The 26572-nt window shown below is 43.8% G+C and overlaps 1 protein-coding gene across 2 annotated transcripts in view; it reads left to right on the top strand.

The window, feature by feature from the left end:
- The window catches only part of MTMR7 (myotubularin related protein 7), a 51119-nt gene that overhangs the window by 10829 nt on the left and 13718 nt on the right, over positions 1-26572 (top strand). For both annotated transcript variants that reach the window (XM_075258766.1, XM_075258765.1), the window contains exons 2-10: positions 3788-3910; positions 7429-7591; positions 9266-9423; positions 10337-10465; positions 12491-12625; positions 14683-14815; positions 22207-22316; positions 22789-22914; positions 23004-23053. In XM_075258766.1, coding sequence (XP_075114867.1) covers positions 3788-3910; positions 7429-7591; positions 9266-9423; positions 10337-10465; positions 12491-12625; positions 14683-14815; positions 22207-22316; positions 22789-22914; positions 23004-23053 — 1127 coding nt within the window. The remainder of the gene's footprint in view (positions 1-3787; positions 3911-7428; positions 7592-9265; positions 9424-10336; positions 10466-12490; positions 12626-14682; positions 14816-22206; positions 22317-22788; positions 22915-23003; positions 23054-26572) is intronic.

Below are 26572 nucleotides of genomic sequence, written 5' to 3'. Positions count from 1 at the left end.
CTTGGGCAGGTAGGATTTTGGCTTCATGCAGTTACACACAACATGCAAAGCCTATACCGATAAAAGTCAAATAAATAAATATATGAATAAATTGGCAAATTGCAAATGGTAGCCTGCAGAATTGTGACTGCTGAACTGGGTACATGGTGAGATTTATGGAAATAGTTTGTAACATTGTCATTATACTGTACGTGAAGTAATCAGCAAATGTGATCCAGAGTCAGGATTTGGTAAGAGATTTATCGTAAGTTACATTTAGAAAACGGCATCTCCATGTGCAAATAAATCTAGAACGGTGGTTCCCAAACTGTAGGCTGCGACCAACTGTGGGAAGTCGTGTAAAGATTGCCAGGAACGTGAGCTATCAAAGTAACTAAGCTATGCAGAGCTACACTACCGTCCTTGAATGGCTGCTTATAAAGACTAGCAGCTGTATCTGTAGCTGAGCACTGCACAGGTGGGCCCAGGGGAGGTGAGTAAAAATAACACACACTTATACTCTCTTCTCATGGGCATTCCATATGTTCTGGCATCCTTTTCAGGCCTCTTCTGGCCTCTTGTGATGTCACAGGCCCAATCACAGGCCTCAGCAGTCACATGGAGTGTGCTGACACCATAATGCTGGGTCAGTATGTCTGAGTACAATAATGCACCAAAATGAATCTCACTAATATTCATCAAAACAAACCTCATGGGGTTTGCCCATCTCTACTAATGAAACAGCCAAAGGCATTATACTGTATGGGGGCATTATACTGTGATGGACAACTTTGGAGCATTAGACAGTGTGGAAATACCTTATAGAGGCACTATATTGTGTGGAGTCAAAGTGGAACATTATACTATGTGAAGGAGCTTTGGAGCATTATAGTTTGTGGAGACACTGGAGCAGTATACTGTGTGGAGACACTGTGAGGCATTATACTCTGAGGAGCCACTGTGGAGCATTATATGGTGTGGAAACACTGGGTAACGTTATACTGTGTGGAGCCACTGTGGAGCATTATATGGTGTGGAAACACTGGGTAACGTTATACTGTGTGGAGCCACTGTGGAGCATTATATGGTGTGGAAACACTGGGTAACATTATACTGTGTGGATGCACTGTGGAGCATTATACTTTTTTATGTAGATTATGAGGCCATATAGGGATCACAATGTACATTATTTTTCCCTATCAGTATGTCTTATTAGAATGGGAGGAAATCCACACAAACACAGGGAGAACATACAAACTCCTTGCAGATGTTGATCCTGGGAGGATTCAAGCCCAGGACTCCAGCGCTGCAAGGCTGCAGTGCTAAACACAGAGCCACTGTGTTGCCCTTTGGAGCATTAAACCTTGTGAAGGAGCTGTGGAGCATTTGTGGAGACACTGGAGCATTATACTGCGGGGAGATACTGTGGGGCATTACACTATGAGGAGCCACTGTAGAGCATTATATGGTGTGGAAACACTGGGTAGCATTATACAGTGTGGAGGCTCTGTGGTGCATTATACTGTTTGAAGGTAGTGTGTGGAAACACTATGGAATATTATACAGTGTGGAGTCACTGTGGAGCATTGTTTGATGTGGAGAGACTGTGGAGCATTTTATATTGAATGGGACATTATACTTTGTGGGGAGGACTGGGGAACATTATATATACTATATAGAGGCCACAGAACAGGAAACTGTAAGATACATCTGGGATGAAGGGGGCCCACAAATTTAGCTGGCTTAGTACCCCAAAATTCCTGATGACAGAATGGAATAAAAGGCAGAGTACAGGGTTAAAAGGAAGATATACAATGCTATAATACAGATAGGGACGTTTAATTTTCAAATGTGACTAAGTACGGTAGAAGGGGTCCCTGGCAAAATTCTTGGCCAAAAGTGGGTCCTCCTTTTAGAAAGTTTGGGATCCCCTGAGATTTTAACTTGCTTGATCTAATTTGTAAAATATTTTTCCAGTCCTCGAAGTTACCCCTCAAAATTTGGTATTTTTCTCATTTTAGCATTTTTGTGGTTCTTAGGGGTTGATGTCACATTTTATTGCATAGTCATCTGTAGATATAACTATTTATGTGATGAATCTGGCACGATACAAATGGGGTAGGCAAGAGTGACCGCGCTTCTCCAAGATCTTAGTTGACTTACAGAAAAACAATGTACATTACACATTGTGCATCTAGGTGGACGAGTAGGGATGGCAGCATCTACCGGTGAATGATACAAGGTCGACTTAATATACACAGGTGAGTATTGGAGGTATTCCAACAGACAATCCGGTTCCGTGCTCACTTGGGAGTAAATGATCAATGGATAGAAGTTTGATCAATTTTATTTGCAATAAACTACTTGTTGATCAAACTTCTATCCATTGAACATCATTAACTCTCGAGTGAGCGCGGAACCGGATTGTCTGTTGGAATCCTTCCAATACTCACCTGTGTATATGTGATGAATCTGAACATCTTTTATCTCGAATGGCTGGATATTGGTGGCTGAACCCCCTGAGATTTGTTAATTATCTATTTATGGGGGCCTCGGGAATTTTTTTTGCCAGGAAAGAGGTAAGAGGGATAGGGCATGTAGGATTTTAACTTGCTTGATCTTGTGGGAAACAAGTCGCTGTCAGTGGTGTTTGGCAGCAACTTATTCCCCTCTCTCCACTGAAATAGACATAAACACTTGGCTTGGCTAAGCATATTTATGGTGCAGTCGGGAGGAATAGATGTCAACCCAGTGCACATTTGGCCAACAGCAATCTCTAGTGAATGACCAGATTAATTTACCTTCTGGAGAATGCAGACTGACTTGTACCCATGGGGCAGCTATCTATAATGTCAGTGCTATTGTCAGTGTTTTATTTACTTGTACTGTTCTGGTAGTATGTTAAGTATATCAGTCAATAGAGAGAAATTGTGGTGCACATCCCGAAATGTTGTGTGTTTACTGTAACGCCATCAAATGGCATCATGTGATTGTACATCGACATCATCACACCGGGTGTATGTCATGTGCTGGGTGATACGACACTGTGCAAGGAAGGTGCAGACTCACAGCAAGATGTGCTATTGTGCCCCTAAGGCTTCTTTACACTGTGATTCTGTTACTTGTATTATTCTTTTAACATTCCCATAGATGGAATTCCTTGATGTATTTTCTGCACTTGCACTTTCTATTGTTATTGTTACTGCACGTGCTATTTTTTTAAACATTTTTTTTTCATTAAAGTTTTGATTAGAATTGCAACAAGACAGAATAGACCTAACAAATACCATCTGTTGTAAGGTAGTGGACTGTCAATGGGTATGTAAAGTATAACACAACTAGCTTTCCACATATAATGTTAATGTGTATATATGAAGTTTTAGGAATGTTTTAGGAATTTCACCTGTTTCATAAAATATAATCTGTCCCTGCTATAAACCACTTATTCTACTTTCATTCCACTTACACTAGGGGTTTCCATTCTTTGGATCCACTTGGGGACCTGAAAAATGGAAACCCAAACCACTAGAAAAGCAGTTACCCACGAAAAAATGTGGAGAGCGAATTTTTTAAGTGGAATGGGGATGGAAGTCTATTTCTGGTTATTGAATGTGGCCTAGTCTACGTTTTCGAGACCACGACCACTACTCCAGTTGGCGAGCAATGACAAAAGTTGTAAAGTTTACTACTGCAATGTCACATGTCATCGACATTTTAGCAGTACAGTTTACGATAAACTCTGGTTAACAAATATTAGCATCTGTGTAAAATTAGTAAATTAATTGTGTTGTTTTTTTTATCACTAAAGGTTGAAAACGTCCGCCTACTTGACCGGATATCTTCTAGAAAGCCAGTCCTGGGAACCTTGTATCTCACAGCAACCCATGTCATTTTTGTGGAAAATATCTCAGAAACTCGCAAGGAAACTTGGGTTAGTTAGCATTTATTTGGTTTATATAGAATATTCTATAAATGTAGATCATTCCTTTACCTTTCACTTTATTATTTACTTTCTCGATTCTCTGTGCTTTATAGCTCTATGGTCTATATCTATAGATATTTAAAATACATTGATATGTTCTTTATATCAGATACACGGTATATATAAAGTAAGCTACATCTACTAGCCCAGGAATAGGGAAAGTATGGTTCTCCAGCTGTTATAAAACTACAATTCCCAGCATGCATACTTGCTCTGCTGTTCTTGGAACTCCCATGGAAGTGAATGGTGCATAATGGGAGTTGTAGTTTCACAGCAGCTGGAGAGCCAAAGGTTCCCTACTAGAGATGAGCGAACAGTGAAATATTCAATATTCGATTCGAATAGCCCCTCAATATTTGACTATTCGAACAAATATCGAATCCCATTATATTCTATGGGGAAAAAAAGTTTGTTTCAGGGGAAACCACTATTCGACTCAGAAGGGTCACCTAGTCCACTATGACACCCCAGGAAGTGATGACAACACCTCTGGAATGCAACTGGGACAGCAGGCGAAGCATGTCTGGGGGCATTTAACACGCCCAAGTCACAGTTTCATGCAGTTCAGGCTAGCAGCGGCTACTGTAGACTTGTGAAAGTGGGCGCACAAGTGCCGCACTTTCACCAGTAGCTCGTGTAAATTGGGGGTACGTTTTTAAAAACCGTTGCACCTCTAAATTGAAAACGTGGGCCAGGCATGGAACATGTTGGAGGTTGCCAAGCTCCAGAGCTGCTACCAGGTTCGTGGCCATTATCAGACACGACCATGCCTGGGCCCAGGTGCAGCGGCGAAAACCATATTGACGTCTCATCGAGGAGGGCATCCCTCACCTTTGAGGCAGTTTGCTGTCTGTCCCCCAAGCTGATGAGCTTCAGCACGGCCTGCTAACGTCTCCCTACGCCAGTGCTGCAGCGTTTCCAGCCGGTAGCTGGGGTCGATGTGACGGCGGAGGAGGAGGGTGGTGGTTCAGAGCCCCTGCCAGGAATGTTGGGCGGGGAGACTAGGTAGACCGCCCCAGTTTGTGACCCGGTCCCAGCCTCAACTACATTCATCCAGTCTGCCGTCAGTGAAATGTAGCATCCCTGTCCGCATGCACTTGTCCACGCGTCGGTGGTCAAGTGGATCTTTGTGCAAAGTGCGGAACTTTGGGCCCGCCTCATGTTGCCTGACACGTGCTGGTGCAAGGCGGGGACGGCACTCCGGGAGAAGTAGTGACGGCTAGGGACGGCATAGTGAGGTGCCACACTTGCCATCAGGTCACGGAAGGCCTGAGTTTCCAAAAGCCAGAACAGCAACATCTCCTGGGCCAGGAGTTTAGAGATGTGCGCGTTTAAGGCTTGTGCATGTGTGTGGGTAGCGCTATACTTTCCTGTGCTCAAACGTCTGGGAGATGGTGGGTTGCTGGGAAGCGGCGCATGATGGTGCAGGAGAAGGAGCTGAGGCAGGAAAAGGGGAGGATGAGGGAGAGGTCCCCAAAGTGGTGGAGGCAGATGTGGAGGTGTACTGGCTGGTGGTCTGAACTGCAGCGCCAGCACTGGCAACAGTGGGAGAGGAAGTGGCGGCAACGCTGGACGACGATTGTCCTGCGTTTGCTCTCTCCCACTGAGCCCTGTGCTTGCTTTCCAAATGACGGCTCATGGCAGTGGTCGTAAGGTTGCTATTTTCAGAGCCCCTACTCAGTTTCGAGTTGCAAAGTGTGCAAACCGCACTATATTTGTCCTCTATGCATACATTGAAAAATCTCCACACCACCAAAGACCGTGGCCTCGATGTGGGAGTTTTTCTAGGCTGGCTAGAATAGGGAACACCTTGGGCCTTGCTGGCTGTTGCCTGGCTTCGTTGAAGCAGCTGTCCTCTGCCTCTGGGCATGCCTCTACCTCTAGCCACCCTATTTGGTGCTGCACTTCCCTCCACATCTACACTGCTTTCCCCACTTGACATCCCCCCTGTTCAGGTCAGGTCAGTGTCCTCGTCGTCCACCACCTCCTCTTCCAATTCCTCTCTTGGCTCCTCCTCCTGTACACCGCACATGTGAACAGGCTGCCCTGATGGCAACTGTGTCTCGTCATCGTCACTGGGGGCGGGTTGCTGTTCAACAACAACAAAATCAACAGGAGATGGTGGATGCTCCAGTGTTTGGGCATCAGGACACAGAAACTCATCTGGTAGCTCCTGGGATTCGGAAAGTGGTAGTACAGAGAGAGGGACAGTGAAAGGACCAGAAAACGGCTCCTGGGAGGTGGGAAAGGGGGGATTACTCTGCTGGGAAGATTGGGCATGTTGTGAGGAAAGAGGACCAGACTGTTGGGTAGGAGGAGGAGTTGAGGTAGAGGCTGACTGGCTGGTGAAGAATGTGCTGGAAGCATTATCCGCGTGCCATTGTAACACCTGTTCCTGATGCTCGGGTCTAGTTAGTGTTGTACCCTGCACCCTACTTAATGTGGCCATTAAGCAGGGGACTGTGGGGAAGCGCAATGCTTGTGGCCGCAGACCAGTAGGCATGGGATGCGCTGTAGCTTGACCGCAATATTGCTTCCCAGCTGCAGTTTCACACCCCTCGTCCCCGGCCTCGTCCACATCCTTTGGGCTAGCCTTGCGCATTTTGAAATGTATATAAATGCAAATTTTATGGTGTATACACCGAGGAAAGCTGGATTGAGCGTATATGGCCTGACAGATTTGCTGTGTATACCACTTAGTTTTTTTGACACTATACACAGAGGAAAGCTGGATTGAACGTATAGACTCCTCTCCCTGCAGTATAGCTCTGAAAAGAGCTGTTGTTGTTCTTCAGATTTCTTGCCTAGCAGAAGCTAATCCCTCTCTAGCCCTCAGCAGATCTCTGTCCCATCTCTCCAAGCCGCAAATGAGACAAACATGGCGGCCACTATTCTTATGAATCCAAGGTCACCTGATTTCGGTAACCAATGGTTTTTTCCTATTTTTTTTCCAATGCCTCCATTGTTGTAGCTCCTGTCCCACCTCCCCTGCACAGTTATTGGTGCAAAAAAAGAGCCAGGAAAGGTGGGAGGAAATACAAATTTTTACTGCGTTTGCTGCGTGGTATTTGATTGTAATCGAATACATCGAATAGCCTGATATTCGATCGAATAACTATTCGATCGAATAACTATTCGATCGAACGCTGTTCGCTCATCTCTATTCCCTACCCCTGTACTAGCCTATATAGAGAGCTGCAGTACCAGGCACAGCCACAACTCTATATACGGTGCTGTGTCTGAGCATCTCTTTGTGCCTCTTTTACTAACAATCCCAGTTATAAATTTCTACCATTGTGTTCTTGTATTCCATAGATTTCTGCTCCTTCCTATTGTATTGTTGTGAACATGGACTTCTTCTTTATGTAATCTCTAGCAGTGAGTGGTTACATAAACTGAAAAAAGACATGCTTTCACACATTTTCAGTGTTATAACAGGTTTGATGTGATTTATATTATATTTATAGATTCTTCACAGTCTGATCTCCGCCATTGAAAAACAAGCAACGACTGCTTCAGGTTGTCCCTTGCTTCTCCGCTGCAAAAACTTTCAGATTATACAGCTTATCATTCCTCAGGAAAGAGACTGCCATGATATCTACATATCTCTCGCCAGACTCTCGCGCCCAGGTATTATATGTTTAGATGTACTAATATGGATGAAACAAACCCATATGAAAGCATTATGGTGTAGATGGCTATTAGTATATTGGCATGATGAATTGACTATCACTAGAAATGTCCAGTGTCGTAAATTGGCCATAGGCACAAGATTTTTGCTGGAGAATCCACTGGTTTCAACAGGATGCACCCACATCATTGGTGGATGCTCCAACATCAGGGGACACCCAAGTGATGGAGTATCTGTAAGGCAGTGAGGGCCACCATTCTTCAACAATGGCCTTAATTGGGTGACTTGTTTAGGTCTTCGCCCAGAGTTGGCCTGTGTTGTGTAATTTGCATGTGCTCTGTGCATTTTACGTATTTTACTGAATATCCTGATGACTTATTGTCCTGTATGATGTTACACTGTCACTTTAATTGTGAAGCTGCTGCTGAATCATCTGCTGGTATTTTCTGAAAAGAGGGCGGCATAATGTCTCTCCAAATGGGCAGAATCTGGGTGCACTCATATAAAGGAGAGGTTTTACTGCACCTTTGGATCTTCCATTTGGACCAGTCTGCCTTTCGCCCATGCAGTGCAATTTTGTTCCCAAAATCTAGTGTTCCCGAATCTGTCTGAGGTCTGGTCATTGTAAGTGTTGAGTGTAATCCCCTGTGAGAACTGGACAATCGCTGTATGTGCTACTGGAATGTTTTGTTCCTGCTGCCTACTTCTGTGCATATGCCATAAACATGTGTATTGCTGAACATCTACAATCAGTAAAGGGGTGACAACCTGCCTGAGTGAGTAGAGTGTATTTCTCTGCTGCGACGCTTGAAGATTGCCTGGCCTGCCCTGGCCTTGGGTGGGTCGGAGTAGGGTAAAGTAAACCAAGAGTAACAACTGTGTGTCATAGATAGAATGGCACCATATACATCCACCAATCTGCAACATCTACAAGGATTGCCGAACAGCCCACCATTATCCACCTCCAAGGCAAACGAGGATCTCACAGTTTAGGTTTCTGTTATATGTAGAATTACAGAAACCTAAAAAATAAATATATATAGAAAAAAGCATACTATCCCCTCTATGACTATAAAGAGACCATAACTCCAAACGGGGACAAATAAAACATCAGATTCACTGCTAAAGCAAAGCAAAACTAACTTATCATTCAACCCACAAAGAGCTCATGACCCTGAATCGTCATGGCTTACTTAATGTGCATGTACTAACATTCTCACTCTCAACTCAGACATGAGTCCAATCTATATTAGTAGGCAGATATATACAGCCTCTTCATTGACAGGTAATGAGATATACGATCTTATATTCATTTATACATAAAAACCACCGCATGGGCAAGAACCTTAACTTGGGTCTGTTGCACCAAAAATATATATAGGATATGGGGCCACATGTTTTAGGGTCCCATAAAGCAATGTGAGGTGTTTGTGACTCTTTTTCTTCATCACATCTTTGAAGGTTCTCTGAAGTCCATCTCATATGCCATATCGACATTGTGTTATGACCATTGGAGTAACCAGTGTTATCTGTAGGTACGATAGGTTATGTAATAATGACAAGTATATGTCTCTTCTGGGCATCTTTTTCAACACAATATTAACTTTTTATATTAATATTTAATTCTCATATTTCTATTGCTTTAAAACCTCATCTGTTCCCTTGCTTCCTAGTCAAGTATGAAGAGCTCTATTGCTTCTCTTTCAATCCAAAATTGGACAAGGCTGAAAGGGAGGAAGGATGGAAGATAATTGACCTGAAAGACGAATATATCAGAATGGGGGTCCCCAAAAGTCTGTGGCAGCTCAGCGATGTCAATCGTGACTATCGTGTAAGTGAAGCAAAGATATGTGTGTGTGTGTGTGTGTATATATATATATATATATATATATATATATATGGAAATTGAGAAGAAATTGTACTTTTCATATAAGCAAGCCTACTTATCTGTTATCTGCACTTATTTGAGATGAATATCAGCCAGACTCACTAACTTTAGCAGGTTTTAAAGGAACATTACATCATGTAAATTTTATTATTTGGACAGGCAGTGCCTCAAGAGTTTTGCAGCCATGAAGACAACCTTGCACATGATTAAGCGTGCTGTCCAATGTGGGGCCAAGTTTGCAGCAGAATGTACTCGGATGATACTCGTAGTAACAACCTAGTGTCATCCTATGATGTACTTTCCTGTATGGATACTTCCAGTGCGTTCTGTCCCAATGACACAGATTGGGATAGGACCTACTTTATGTTCAATGGAATGGACCATTGGACAACCCCTCAGAGAAGCATCGGCATACACACTTGGTCATGTGCATTAGGCCTAACTGCACTACAGATGTGCTTGGCCTAAAATAAATGTACATATGCATGGGGGAGTTTTGAGAATTACAGCCCAATAATCACAGCAACTATCAGAAACAAGCATGCCTATAACCAATAATTTCCAAGTCTGTTTGTTTGCCGATTGAATCTTTTATGTCATGCCTCAAGGTTGCAATATTATCAGCACCTTTTAGTTATACTCATAAGCGAATCTTATTGGTCTCCTTTGTGGATAGTAATTTCAATTTATGTGACAAGCCCTTTATCCAGAGCAGATTTCATGTTACGTGTATTATGCATAGTCTCCATTTTCGTGAATAAGATGACCACATGGAAGAATATTTTTTAATGCAATTTTGGGTCATTTTAAAAAGTTGTCAATATAGTACTAAAATAATAAAACAGATGTCTTTCAGGTTTGTGACACGTATCCAACTGATCTCTATGTACCTAAACCTGCCAGTGTGCCAATCATCGTTGGGAGCTCTAAGTTCAGAAGCCGAGGCCGGTTTCCTACTCTGTCCTACTATTACCAAGATAACAATGTAAGTATCAGACACTACTGGTATGCCTAATTCATCCTTTAGCTAGTGAACAATTACCAATATAGCAATTATATGAATGGGCGCCCGTGTAATAAATGATCAAGCCTTATGTAGGTCTCCTCTCTATGACATCTATTTGGCCTAATAGGGTATGTAGATGGACCTCTTCTACGTCAGAAGACATCAGTATTATCAGTAACATGTTAGGTAGTGGAAACCAACCTCTTAAGTGGGGGACTTATAGACTGGGTATAAGAATCCTTACTCTTTACTGTTTGTTGCATGCGTATATTCTCTGTGTTGTAATAACAACTACAGTAAGTTTGTTGCCCACATTGTTAGTTCGCTATTATTGTTGACTTGCGCACTTGTACTGTAATACGGTATTATTGTATTAAACTGCTGTTATTGTGCTGTTCTGAAAGGTGTTACTGCGGGTGCACACATAGGCGACACATTGTTGTGCCTATAGATCGTGCTACACAGGTGACACATTGTTGTGCCTGTAGGTTGTGCTACACAGGTGACACATTGTTGCACCTATAGGTTGTGCTACACAGGTGACACATTGTTGTGCCTATAGATCGTGCTACACAGGTGACACATTGTTGTGCCTATAGATCGTGCTACACAGGTGACACATTGTTGCGCCTATAGGTTGTGCTACAGGCTGTGTTTCGCATGCCTCCTGTGGTACAGCCTACACAAGATGGACATGAATAGGAATGTTCCAGTGTGTTTCAGAAGTCTAGGATTGGAGGTAGAGCCAGCATGGCAGAAGTCAGAGTCAGTCCGGATAAGAGGTTTGCAACTCCATCCCGAAAACTAGCTGTAGGACACATGGTAATAGCTCAGAGCAGCAGGGTTCATGTGAGCTTGGTGTGCAAGCACTGTGCAAACAGGTAGATGGCTAACAGCTCCGTTTTTTAACTGTATCTACCTCAAGTAATTTATACGGCGAACTCAAATCCTGTAAATGCTGTAATTTGTACATCAGGAAGCACTTAGGGAAAGTGGAGGGCTATCAACCTTTATCTACATCATTGGGATAGCTGACAAGGAGCATATGGTAGGTGGGGGCCTAGTAACAGATTTTTCCTTGGGGTCTTGGATTTAATGTTACACCTCTGTGACTGACTTGGAATATGACATTACTTGCATAATTTCTTACATCTAGCTCACTAACATAGAAGTAGCATAGAAACCCTGCCTGACAACTGCTTAAAGAGATCATAAGAGTTGAATAGATGTGTGAAAAAGGTGTGTGTGAAAAAAGATATTTAAAGGGGCTAGTCGGTCACGTATATGGGTCACCATAGAGGCCAGTCATTGGCCGTGACCTGTGCATAAACAAATGTCATCAGGACACATCATCATCATCATCATCATCATCATCAAGGATCACTGGCAGCGAGGACTGGGCTGCCCTGCTGGAAAGGAGAACCTGCAAAAAATGAATGAACCATTTTTTGTGCTATTTCCAGCTTATATGCAAGTTTATTGCTCCTTTACCTGTCTTTTGTTCAGCTTAACACTGGAAAGATCCACAGTAATGATATCTTAGGCCCTGCTTAAGCCTTCCAACTGAGCTGTACTGCGGGAGAATTTCCCAATGTTTACCTGAGGCAGAAGGCTGCAATGTGTGTTACTGTATAGGCATAGAGTGGCGTACATTGCCATTACCCAACTAATGTACAAACACGTATCAGGTAGTGTAAAAGTAAAATATAAGTAAAAAAGTAAATGTATACCAATGTATACAAGTCCACTGTATGTCAAAAGGAAAACAATTTGGATCTGTGAGGTGACCTTTCGCCTAAGCATCAGGATCTTTCCTATCACATACAATGAGCGTTATTCGCAGATGTGATGTGATCAAAGCCATTTTGTGTCCCAAATAAAGGATTTCAGGACCAGTGATATAGGAAGGATAGGTAAACTATTGGATGTAGTGCAATAATAACTTACTTCACTGAGAAGTAACCAGAGACTACTGTCTGTATTTGATACATCTTTTTACCGTAGGCCTCCATTTGTCGAAGTAGTCAGCCCTTATCTGGCTTCAGTGCTCGCTGTCTTGAAGATGAACAGATGTTACAGGCAATAAAAAAGGCAAACCCGGGAAGTGATTTCCTTTATGTTGTTGATACTCGACCAAAAGTAAGTGCGATATTTTAAGTTGTCCCTATGGGCGAGCGTAATTTTTGTTGAAATATGGATTTGTATAGATAGCCTCTTTTGCGGTATATGTCGCGAATACAGCTCCATTAAAGATAAAGCTATCCAATTATTTCAGCAGCAGCGCCCTCTTGTAAGTCCAAAAATTTTGGTGGTATGGATCAATACTCAGAACCATGTACTCTGTTGAGTGGCAGAAACATGGTCAGCCACCTGTATTATCCATAAATATAATCTGCAGTAAAATATTCTTTAGAGGGTGCCAAAGACCCCTAATGAATAATTACTCTAAGAAATTGGGGTCTTCTTTTTAATAGTGATTGATCAGGGTCTGTATTCTGGGTTTTAACTGTGAATGGTTCAGAAAGGGCAACCTGAAGTCGGGCAGAGGGTGCAGGGGGAATGTTTCAAGCCATCTACTCTAGCTTCATGGTGGATAAAAGTTTTGTTTTTTGATTCTTTAGCAGTATTTGATGTCTTTTTGGCTCTTGCACAAAACATGGCGTTTCCCAAAAAGTGGGTGTTTTGGGCAAAGCTTAGTGGGAGGAGGTGTCACCAACAATGGCCAGGCATATTTACTATAAGACGCTGTCATAATTTCTAGGTCACGTCTATGCTAGATCCTAACTGTCGTAGATTTGTGTTGTTGGTGCACGAAAGGCAGAAGATGCCCCTCACTGGTTAAGATCTCAGTATATTGGGCTCTTTTCCACCATGGAGCACAGGGTAGTATAAGAAATGCCGGCCTTGATACGGTCCCCTTATAGAAGATACATTTGTGATGCCATATCCATGACCACTGATCATGACAACCACCCCCGGCACTATCCACAGTGTACAAATGTACATTCACAGACACATGAATATATTAGCTGTAGATGAATCCTTGCTTGTATAACCTTTAATCCTCGTTTCTTTCCATATTGCTCTTTTTAGATAGGAAGTGCTGCCACCCAATGTCTTCTCTATGATATACACTCACCAGTTATGTTGTGCAAGTCAATACCACGGTTTTCTATATGGCTTATATGTTACTTGATTCTATAGATATGATACTACAACTGTCATTGTTGTAGTGAATGCCCCTCTTTTGTTTAATCATTTGCCCATTGTGATCAGGGAGGGGTCTGTTTTGCTATTTTGTTGTTCGATGGAAAAGGGGAAAATACCCCCACCTTTACATTTTTCCTATAATAGTCACGGTGTTTTCACAGGGTGACAGTAAGGTGCCCCCATGGATACATGCTTTATATAGTGCCAGCCACAATGCCTACAGCAGTATGCAATATTAACAGTACATGAAAGCTATGCCGCCACATGCTGACATGCTTCAGACTTCCACCACGACACTACAATGTTGAGTGCTATCTGTTTTTTTGCAGGATATGTTTCTCTATGAACGACAACAGTTATGTGTCACAGCTGCGGATATTCACATTGGGGACTTTGTGAGGTGCCCCAACATGACTGTCACTCTCTTTACTCCCTAACTTGGTCTTCATTGTGATTGTATATATTATCATTTATTAAAGCACCACTATCATGAGATGCAGGTTTTTCCTAATAGTTAAATGTCCATGGGGGGTTAAACTGGTGTGTGCTGAGAATTCCCACTATGCTGCTCTCAGAACCAGAAATGGGGAGGGGGGGGATATTATGACAGTCAGTTTATTGCTGAAAATACCACCAGTGATTCTGATAAGCTGAGCGCAGCTGACGGACACTAGCTCACAATGCTACTTGCAGATTTCCTTTTCAGCTGGATGCCAGGCACATTCAGCCAGACAGTGCCCGATGCCTGAATACGTGGTTCTGATAGCTATGCAATGGAGGACAGCTCTCTTAGGGCTAGGTTCACATCTGCACTGGTTTTCAGTTTTTTCAGCTCTGTTGCAGAGCAGAAAAACAGACTGCAAAAATAGCAAAGAATAATGGAGCCCATTGACTATATGTCACTTAAACAGCGCTGTACTTGGTAAATATGGCTGTACTCCAGCCCTTCATAGCTCAACTAAGATAACCTCTTGATGTGTTTCCAGCTGAATGCAATGGCCAACAGAGCAGCAGGAAAAGGCTACGAGAACGAAGATAACTACTCGGACATCAAGTTTCAGTTTATTGGAATTGAGAACATCCATGTGATGAGGAACAGTTTACAGAAGATGTTGGAAGGTACATATTCTGCACTAGTCGTAACCTGAAGCTGCGGGGTCCTAATGCAACATCTGCAAAAATAGGCGCCATCATCATATGTTATTCATCACTCGTGTCTTCCTATGTAACAGATGGGCCTTTTAGCCTTTGTACCCCCTACAGCTATGTCTCTGTGTCTACACAAGGCTGAAATTGGTTTATTAGGGAATTGCATTATAAACAAAGATGTCCAAAAGACGAACAGAAGAAATGACTGGTGCACTGCAATGGTATAGGCTGTGTGATCGCACATTCAGAATTAGGTTATTGCACATAGCCATTTTACTTTGAAGGCCATATCTATTGCCTTCCTACAATGTGAATGAACTCATAACCTAAGCTACATGTATCTTAGTTAAAGGGAATTTGTCACCAGTACCCATAATATCACCCCAGCCCTGCAGTTAGATAGGTTAGGGTAAGTTCACACGGGGTACTTTGGTCCAGAATGGTTAGCTGCAGAGCACTGGCATCCAGTCGCACACTCCACTCCGGATTAGGCCCAAATGAATGGGTCTAGTTGGGAAGGGAGTGTCTTCAGGTGGACGTCGCGAGGTGAATCCGCCTGAAAGAATGAGCATGTCGCTTCTTTTTTCAGGGAGCCGGAACAAATGGCTCCCTGAAACAAGAACTGTCCAGCTCCCATTGATTTCAATGGGAGCCATCTTTTTGGTCAGGATTTTGAGGCGGATACGGCCTCAAAATCCTGACCAAAATTCTCCCTGTGAACTTACCCTTAGGGTCACCCAAATCGCAAGGTGAGAATTGGTGCCTCCATTGCCAAGATAGTGCTGTTTTTTCATTGCATTGATGACTCAGTGGTGTAATTTACAGAGATGTTATATCTTATCTTACAATCCTGTGTGTTTTGTCTGAGATGTAAACAAGATGACTGCTGCAAGGAAAACCCTATAAAGAATTGGCATGTAGCAGTTGATTATTAGGCCTAGTGGCTAGAGTGGAAATTATATGATGAAGCACTTATATATGTTAAAAAAAAAAAATGTAGACAAAATAGGTCACTTTCTAGTGACATTTCCCCTTTAAGTGTCTTCTATGTTCAGTATATTTTAGAGATTTTAGCATGAGTACTGTAGCTGCAGATAGCAAATTATTACAATGAACTACATTGTGGGTCCCTTTGAACTCCCACAGTTGCTAAAGAAGATTAAGATGTGGAAAACTTTGAGGCCCAGTCATCACCTTGAACTCTTTGCTATGTTTCTCAAACCATTACTCAGCAATTTTTGGAGGTTGACAGCACATGCCCAAGCCATACACATGATGCTCACATGCCCATTGTAGGCATTTTGTGTGGTGAACAGGGGTCAGTATGGGCATTCTGACTTGTTTGCTGTTCCATAGCCCTATATGCAACCGTTTGTTCTGACACCTTTATATCAAAGTCAACTTTAAGATTTTTATCATGCATTGTACTTATTCAAGGTATGGGAAAGGTGCAAATTTCTACACAAGCCAGGTTTTTGCAGACAGATTTACAATTTTTTCCCATTTGATACGATGTCCTTGCCACTTTCTTAACAAAAGGAGATGAGAGACATGACTTGGCGTCAGTGGCGTAACTAAAGTCTTGTGGACCCCAGTGCAATCTTTTTGTCCGGGGCCCCCTACCTCATCCCTACAGTGAATTGTTGATCGTGATGGTTACGGGAGTTGAGGAGTTTAATCAACCCTACTGTGGTTATGGTAATCTGTGGGTCTCCTTGGCTTATAGGCCAGATGGAAGCTACAACCTCAATACTGATGCCAGTGCTTATGGGCCCCCTAAGGCTCTTGTGCCCTGGTGCAATTGAACCCTCTGCACCCCCTCAAATTACACCCCTGCTTGGTGTAATTATTGGTGCAAATGATTCCTGAATCAGTGCCATCTATGAGCCTGGTGGAGGGTGAGACAGTTTTATGAGGAGATGAACCCCTTGTTATAAATGGGGTAGTCTCTCTGCTAATGCGGGAGATATGAAGACTGGCTTTGAAAACGCCAGTCTTCATAAATATCCCTAATATATTCAAGAGCTGATGGTTTTCTTGGTGCCTTATACATCCCACCCCTTGACAGCAGTCATTGTCACAAGATGTTGTTCACTTCACCAGTTTTAATATTAGCGTATACGTACACACATCATGTTGGAGTTGTCGTCGGCTTCTTGGGTTTGATTTTGGACTATATGTGTTGTGGTTCTCCTCTTCACAATGTCCTGCCTCCAGCATTGCATCTCTGTTTTCAGTCTGGTAAGACATTTGATAAGTTCAGGTAATATGATCTGCGGAGAAAGTGGATGAAGCAGGACTGCGGTACTAACTTTAGATCAAGTGCGTCAGTAACCTTTGGTTTGTAAGATAAACAGGTCACAGTCGTTCACTTTCGTTTTGGATCTCCTTAGTACAGATAGACATGAATGGAGTACGCTCAGGGACCATGTATATGGATATGTTGAGTGATCCTGATGTTTTCTTCAGGGTCAGGTGATGATCTCCTGTGTGTATCCTGATGTCAGAGGAAAAAACTATTCGGCATATCTGATTCCAGTATGCTCAATCCTCTGGACAACAAATGGCTACCAGAGTGACAGCAGCGGCTAATGTCCCTCTCCCCACTGAGATAAACCTGCACACTTGGGCAGGAGAACAGGAGGAGCCAACTATGTGATATAGATAGTTTTATAGAAAAAGATCCAGTGTAACAGATCTAAAGCCCTGGCATTCTGGTCTTAGGTGTCCAGTGGGTGGACCTTGTTAGTGTTTGCCAGTTATTTTTGTATACAGACTCATGCAGAGAAGGCTGTCGATCACTGAGTATGACCGCCCACTGGACTCCTATGCAAAAATGTATATCAATAAAATAAATCTCTTCCTACAAAACCATATATCAATCTGCTCAGTTCTTCCTGCGTCTTAACATGATGGGTCTTCTTTAATATGTTTTCATCCTAGACCCCCTAAACAGTGGCGCAGTAGAGGCAGCTGCCACAGGGCCCGGGACATTAGGGGCCCGGTGACAGCCGCTTCCGCTGCTCATTATACTCCGGGCCCCGAGTATAATGATCGGTGGACCGGGAGAGGTAAGAAACATAAAAAACACTGTTACTTACCTCTCCATGATCCGTGCAGGCTTTGGCCTAGTCGTCTGACATCTCATGACCCCGGCCTTCGTCCCTTGTCATGTGACGTCTGACATCATTGAAGATGGACTACTTTGTAGGCCAACATCGTAGGAGCCGGGAGATAGGTGAGTAACAGAGCTTTTTTTTTTATGTTTTTCTCCCCCTGGGTCTCCAATTATTATACTCTGGGGTCTGAAAAGATCCCAGAGTATAATAATTGTTTATGGGTGTCCACACTGGGACATAATACTGTGTGCAGGGCCACTATGGGGTATAATACTGTGTGGAGGGGCCACTATAGGGGATAATACTGTGTGGAGGGGCCACTATAGGGGATAATACTGTGTGCAGGGGCCACTATGGGGGATAATACTGTGTGGAGGGGCCACTATAGGGGATAATACTGTGTGCAGGGGCCACTATAGGGGATAATACTGTGTGCAGGGGCCACTATGGGTGATAATACTGTGTGCAGGGGCCACTATGGGGGATAATACTGTGTGCAGGGGCCATTATGGGGGATAATACTGTGTGCAGGGGCCACTATGGGTGATAATACTGTGTGCAGGAGACACTATGGGGGTAATACTGTGTGCAGGGGCCACTATGGGTGATAATACTGTGTGCAGGGGCCACTATGGGGGATAATACTGTGTGCAGGGGCCATTATGGGGGATAATACTGTGTGCAGGGGCCACTATGGGTGATAATACTGTGTGCAGGGGCCACTATGGGGGATAATACTGTGTGCAGGGGCCATTATGGGGGATAATACTGTGTGCAGGGGCCACTATAGAGGATAATACTGTGTGGAGGGGTCACTGAGGGACATAATACTGTGTGGAGTGGTCACTGAGGGACATAATAGTGTGTGCAGGGGCCACCAAGGGACATAATACTGTGTGCAGGGGCCACTATGGGGAATAATAGAGTGCGCAGGAATGCGTAGGAGGGGGTCGGTCGAGGTCTTCAGTGTTGGTCGGGGGGGGCGGGGGAGGCATGTCAAAAGTTCGCCATGGGGCCCCGCCACTCCTGGTTACACCACTGCCCCTAAAATATGACTTATATAAATTCGAATTATTTCAATCTTCAAAGTGACGTTCATAGGGAATCTCTCCTTGCATAAGCCACAACCATTCCCACTGTAAGCCTGCAGGACAGCGGATATTTTGGTTCCCTTATATCCTGGAATCTCAGTAGACGGGTTCAGTTTATATGTAGTGTAAAATCCCAGTAGACGCAGTAGGTAGAGTTTATATATGCTTTATATTTCTTCGTAATGTTCTCATCAGGTTTTACACTTGGAAGCCCCCCCTAGATCTCAGTGTACGACATACAATAGAACCTTCATTGCATTTTAGAACAATTTACCTTTTGTAGATCCTCGTTTCCATGAAAAACGGATACAGCCAAATGTCATGGAGTACTAAGAATTATATTCAGGGTTGTCAGGTATTTTGTATTTTTCTCCATGTCCTAGAAAGAGGTGAAGACCCAGCAGGAACCCTCCAAGATTATCATTCCAACATAATGTATCATTGTGGAGTCTTACAATGTCGTCTTCTCGCAGCTTGATAGTTTCCTTTCAGGGGGAAGCTTTATATGTATCACGTCACTGTTATGCATTGTTACTTATTTTTATGTTATGTGAACGTTTTATGCACAAAGAACATTGACTACTGAGCCTTTATTATATAATTCTTGGTAATACTGTGCTCTTCTGCTAAAAATGTTCTAAAGATAATATACAATCACATTTGTTGTACCTGCGGAATTTACTTCTAGTAACTTCCTGTTTCCTGACCGATTGTGTTTTGACCCTGAGTTGAGGAGAGATTTACATTGAATGCTGTTTGACCCCAGGGTCACTTGTCAAGTTCCATGAGTATAGTTCATGTCTTGTTTGAAGAAAAAGGTTGGCATATATTCCAGGAAAGCTCTTGGCGTATATGCCAGATACATCCATAGGACTCCTTTAACATAGCAGAGGTGAAAAAAATGTCCATTCTGCCTAAGTTTGGATGTTAAGATATGTTCTTGTACAAATTCTGACTACTTAAAGGGTTCTATCATTAGAATCCCTTTTCCAGTTATATCACGTCGGAATAGCCTTAAGAAAGGCTATTTGTCCCCTACCTTTATATTTCTACTCCGGACGCTGTTCCGTTGCTATACCGTTATTTTCCGGTATGCAGATGAATCTCTAGACAGCACAGGGTGCGTCCCCTGTGCTGCCTGAAGACTCTCCAACGATGCCTCCATCTTCTACAGTTCAGAATCTAAATTCCGTGCATGCGCAGTCGGCTCTGCCATCGGGCAGAGCCAACTGCGCATATCTGTACAGCAATTTTGCTGTGGCTTCTTATACGCACAGACTAGTACGCTGGTGTAAGTGGCCACAGTAAAATGGCATAACAGACATGCGCAGTTGGCTCTGTCCGATGGCAGATCCGACTGCACATGCGCAGAATTTAGATTCCAAATGCAGGCTCGGCCTGAAGAGGACTACACGAAGGACACAGTGGAGAGGCGCGGCTGTAGAAGATGGAGGTGTTGTTGGAGAGTATTCAGGCAGCATAATGGACACCCACTGTGCTGTCTAGCGATTCATCTGCATACCGGAAAAAAACGGTATATTAACGGAAAAGCGGGGCGGAGCAGAATTATAAAGGCAGGGGACAAATAGCCATTCTTAAGGCTATTCCAACGTGATATTAACTGAAGATGGGATTCTAATGATAGAACCCTATAAATGAAGACTACCGCCTACCAAATTATCAGTAAGAGCCTATTCAGACATCTGTCATGTGGCATCCATGATCCATCCAATAATATGAGCATGCTCCTTTTTTTCATGGATTGGACTATTGGTTTCATTTTTATAGACCTGATTCACCCATTCAGGTAAATGGGACTGAAGAAAAGAAATCCTGCATGGATCTGTTAAAATACATGGCCTGGCCGTGTCAATAGGGCCTAAAATAAATGCATGTTTGTAGGGCGCTGTCACACCATTTTAAATACGTCTTCATTCTTGCAGGATCTGTGATGTAAAAGAAAAAACTAATTATGCTAAAGAGCTTCCTGGTACCCCAGTGGTAGGACTATACCTGCTGGTGCACCTACTTTCATCTTTACATGCTGCCCAAAGCTGCCTGTCACTGCCCCTCAATCAAATCTCCACATTCACCACCCAGACTCGGTGTCATGGCTGCATCTCTGACATCTCACACATGAGTGTAAAGAGCACAGTACTTTTTGGGAGACGGCTTTGTTTATTGAATTCACTTGTGAGATTTCAGAAGAGGAGCCATGATGGACAGCAAACATGGAGTTTTTAACTAGGTAGAGGTTGCCAATTTTGGACAGCTTGTCACCAAGTTCTAGTGAATACATGCTACCCTCAGCATCTGACAGCTGAGACTGCAAAATCTATGCTAAATATATATATTTATAGACTCATATCTTAGCATTTGAGGACACTGTATAGACTGATGACAATGTATAGCTTAGTAGATAATTACAGCATTTGCATGTTTAGTTCTCTGGCAGCAAATCATAATTTCGCATATGTGAAAAAAATGCCCTTTCCTAATAGGGACAACCATGTCAGCATGAGTGATATACTGCCCCCTCTATATTCAGTCTGTGTCTCATGGTAGTTCAGGTAGCCATGAACAAAGAATTTCATGATATACAATGATACAGATCTCTGTAATACAGTATGGATATGTTTCAAACATTATTCTAGAGCTATAGCTTTCTATATATAGTATAACCACTCCCTTCAGTGTACAGGCTTGTGCCTATATCTCGTTATATATTACTGTAAGTACAGCCCGTAGGTTTCCTGGCTAAGTTAACATATATGAAATACACTAGCATCGTATGCATGTTGAAATATGTACTGTATGGCAGTAGAGTTCAACTTCTGCCCTTCAGCAGAGATAGCTGAGCGTTGGACTCATGGAATGGAACCGTCACTCAATTCAGACACCCCAAATTCTCCTGATGTGTATGTCTCACTGGTTGGAGCTACACCTAAATTGTCCTTGTATAAACCCCTTGACGTCCTATCATTACCTGACTGCAATACCAGTCACGATCCAAGAGTGACACTGTTTAGGAAACAAATCCACCATATTTTTTCTAACCTTATACAGATGACATGTACAGTTGAGGTTGTTAAAATGTGGAGATGAAAAGTGTGTATACAGTATTTGTATAATTTATATTTCATACTTGCAGTATGTGAGCTGCGTTCTCCATCTATGGGTGAATTTCTTTGGGGTCTCGAATCCTCCGGATGGCTAAAACACATCAAAACAATACTGGACGCCGGCATCTTCATTGCAAAGGTACTTGGATGTATACGGCTTTTTGCTCCATTAGAAAAGTAAACAAGCAAAACGGAAGAAAACTTCTGTCTTGAGTTTAACATAACAGTGAATGGAGATGGATGCAGACAGAGGAGACTCCATCTGCATCAGTCATTCTGTTGGCATTGCAGTCCGTTACTCTGATCCTACGATGTATCAGAGTTCAGAGACCGCAGTGTGACTGTAGCCTTACATTGCTGGTTTTAGTGTTTGTGCTACAGCTCTAGTAATTTATTTTATTTTGTGTCAAAATAAAAATTGATCATGAAAAATAAACTGAAAATGAATGTGACATCTCATATAATTATGTCTTTCTATTAAGAAATTATGTATGTGTGACCTGTGTAGAAAGAACATATAAAAGTTGATAAAACACTACTTTTATTTTTTTTGCTGGTGCTATAAAATGTGAAGATTTTTAGTATTTCTTTGGCTTAATTTGCACAATCAGGCCGTATCAGAAGAGGGCACCAGCGTGCTGGTTCATTGCTCTGATGGATGGGATCGCACAGCTCAAGTCTGCTCTGTATCGAGTCTCTTACTTGACCCTTATTACAGAACCATCAAAGGATTTATGGTAGGAGGTTTAATGTGACAGATGTGGTGATGGGGATTTACTTTGTGCCGATGTTCTAATTTGTATATTCTAATTTATTTTACCATTAGGTGTTAATAGAAAAAGACTGGATTTCATTTGGACACAAATTCAACCACAGGTAATGCTGGTCACTGTCTGCATGCTGGGAACGTAGTGTGGATGTTGAGCTACTTTTATCTTACATATGGTTTAGAAAGGGTTTCTTGGTGCTAAACAAAGTATCCGTTGAATGATTGACCTCAGATAATTTATAGTAATTTTTTTTTTGCAAGACTAAGGATTAGAGATGAGCGAACACTAAAATGTTCGAGGTTCGAAATTCGATTCGAACAGCCGCTCAATGTTCGTGTGTTCGAACGGGTTTCGAACCCCATTATAGTCTATGGGGAACAGATACTCGTTAAGGGGGAAACCCAAATCCGTGTCTGGAGGGTCACCAAGTCCACTATGACACCCCAGGAAATGATGCCAACACCTCTGGAATGACACTGGGACAGCAGGGGAAGCATGTCTGGGGGCATCTAACACACCAAAGACCCTCTATTACCCCAACATCACAGCCTAACAACTACACACTTTACACACTCAATACCACCTCTCTGACAGTAGGAAAACACCTTGAAACATGTGTATTTGGCACTTGCAGTGAGGAGAGCTTGTCACCAGCAGTGAATTTGGCCCTTGTAGTAAGTTGAGGTTGGCACCAACATTTGTTTTGAAAATCAGGGTGGATTGAGCCTCTAACCAGCAGAGTTTGGGCAAATTCATGGTGGAGGGAGCCTCTAAACACCCCAGTTTGGGCAAATTCATGGTGGAGGGAGCCTCTAAAAACCCCAGTTTGGACCAATTCATGGTGGAGGGAGCCTCTAACCAGCCCAGTGTGGGCAAATTCATGGTGGAGGGAGCCTCTAAAAAACCCAGTTTGGACCAATTCATGGTGGAGGGAGCCTCTAACCAGCCCAGTTTGGACCAATTCATGGTGGAGGGAGCCTCTAACCAGCCCAGTTTGGGCAAATTCATGGTGGAGGGAGCCTCTAAACAGCCCAGTTTGGGCAAATTCATGGTGGAGGGAGCCTCTAAACAGCCCAGTTTGGACCAATTCATGGTGGAGGGAGCCTCTAACCAGCCCAGTTTGGGCAAATTCATGGTGGAGGGAGCCTCTAAACAGCCCAGTTTGGACCAATTCATGGTGGAGGGAGCCTCTAAAAAACCCAGTTTGGACCAATTCATGGTGGAGGGAGCCTCTAAACAGCCCAGTTTGGGCAAATTCATGGTGGAGGGAGCCTCTAACCAGCCCAGTTTGGACCAATTCATGGTGGAGGGAGCCTCTAAACAGCCAAGTTTTGGGAAATTCATGGTGGAGGGAGCCTCTAACCAGCCCAGTTTGGACCAATTCATGGTGGAGGGAGCCTCTAAACAGCCCAGTTTGGGCAAATTCATGGTGGAGGGAGCCTCTAAAAAACCCAGTTTGGACCAATTCATGGTGGAGGGAGCCTCTAACCAGCCCAGTTTGGACCAATTAATGGTGGAGGGAGCCTCTAAACAGCCAAGTTTGGACCAATTCATGGTGGAGGGAGCCTCTAAAAACCCCAGTTTGGACCAATTCATGGTGGAGGGAGCCTCTAACCAGCCCAGTTTGGGCAAATTCATGGTGGAGGGAGCCTCTAACCAGCCCAGTTTGGACCAATTAATGGTGGAGGGAGCCTCTAAACAGCCAAGTTTGGACCAATTCATGGTGGAGGGAGCCTCTAAAAACCCCAGTTTGGACCAATTCATGGTGGAGGGAGCCTCTAACCAGCCCAGTTTGGGCAAATTCATGGTGGAGGGAGCCTCTAAACAGCCCAGTTTGGGCACATTCATGGTGGAGAGAGCCTCTAACCAGCCCAGTTTGGACCAATTAATGGTGGAGGGAGCCGCTAAACAGCCCAGTTTGGACCAATTCATGGTGGAGGGAGCCTCTAAAAACCCCAGTTTGGACCAATTCATGGTGGAGGGAGCCTCTAAACAGCCAAGTTTGGACCAATTCATGGTGGAGGGAGCCTCTAAAAACCCCAGTTTGGACCAATTCATGGTGGAGGGAGCCTCTAACCAGCCCAGTTTGGACCAATTCATGGTGGAGGGAGCCTCTAAACAGCCCAGTTTGGGCAAATTCATGGTGGAGGGAGCCTCTAACCAGCCCAGTTTGGACCAATTCATGGTGGAGGGAGCCTCTAAACAGCCAAGTTTTGGGAAATTCATGGTGGAGGGAGCCTCTAACCAGCCCAGTTTGGACCAATTCATGGTGGAGGGAGCCTCTAAACAGCCCAGTTTGGGCAAATTCATGGTGGAGGGAGCCTCTAAAAAACCCAGTTTGGACCAATTCATGGTGGAGGGAGCCTCTAACCAGCCCAGTTTGGACCAATTAATGGTGGAGGGAGCCTCTAAACAGCCAAGTTTGGACCAATTCATGGTGGAGGGAGCCTCTAAAAACCCCAGTTTGGACCAATTCATGGTGGAGGGAGCCTCTAACCAGCCCAGTTTGGGCAAATTCATGGTGGAGGGAGCCTCTAACCAGCCCAGTTTGGACCAATTAATGGTGGAGGGAGCCTCTAAACAGCCAAGTTTGGACCAATTCATGGTGGAGGGAGCCTCTAAAAACCCCAGTTTGGACCAATTCATGGTGGAGGGAGCCTCTAACCAGCCCAGTTTGGGCAAATTCATGGTGGAGGGAGCCTCTAAACAGCCCAGTTTGGGCACATTCATGGTGGAGGGAGCCTCTAACCAGCCCAGTTTGGACCAATTAATGGTGGAGGGAGCAGCTAAACAGCCCAGTTTGGACCAATTCATGGTGGAGGGAGCCTCTAAAAACCCCAGTTTGGACCAATTCATGGTGGAGGGAGCCTCTAAAAAACCCAGTTTGGACCGATTCATGGTGGAGGGAGCCTCTAACCAGCCCAGTTTGGACCAATTAATGGTGGAGGGAGCCTCTAAACAGCCAAGTTTGGACCAATTCATGGTGGAGGGAGCCTCTAAAAACCCCAGTTTGGACCAATTCATGGTGGAGGGAGCCTCTAACCAGCCCAGTTTGGGCAAATTCATGGTGGAGGGAGCCTCTAAACAGCCCAGTTTGGACCAATTCATGGTGGAGGGAGCCTCTAACCAGCCCAGTTTGGGCAAATTCATGGTGGAGGGAGCCTCTAAAAAACCCAGTTTGGACCAATTCATGGTGGAGGGAGCCTCTAACCAGCCCAGTTTGGGCAAATTCATGGTGGAGGGAGCCTCTAAACAGCCCAGTTTGGGCAAATTCATGGTGGAGGGAGCCTCTAAACAGCCCAGTTTGGGCAAATTCATGGTGGAGGGAGCCTCTAACCAGCCCAGTTTGGACCAATTAATGGTGGAGGGAGCCTCTAACCAGCCCAGTTTGGGCAAATTCATGGTGGAGGGAGCCTCTAAACAGCCCAGTTTGGACCAATTCATGGTGGAGGGAGCCTCTAAAAAACCCAGTTTGGACCAATTCATGGTGGAGGGAGCCTCTAAACAGCCCAGTTTGGGCAAATTCATGGTGGAGGGAGCCTCTAACCAGCCCAGTTTGGACCAATTCATGGTGGAGGGAGCCTCTAACCAGCCCAGTTTGGGCAAATTCATGGTGGAGGGAGCC

The sequence above is a fragment of the Leptodactylus fuscus genome, chromosome 1 (assembly GCF_031893055.1).
Source record: "Leptodactylus fuscus isolate aLepFus1 chromosome 1, aLepFus1.hap2, whole genome shotgun sequence".
Lineage (NCBI taxonomy): Eukaryota > Metazoa > Chordata > Amphibia > Anura > Leptodactylidae > Leptodactylus > Leptodactylus fuscus.
This window is presented reverse-complemented; position numbering and strand designations above follow the sequence as displayed.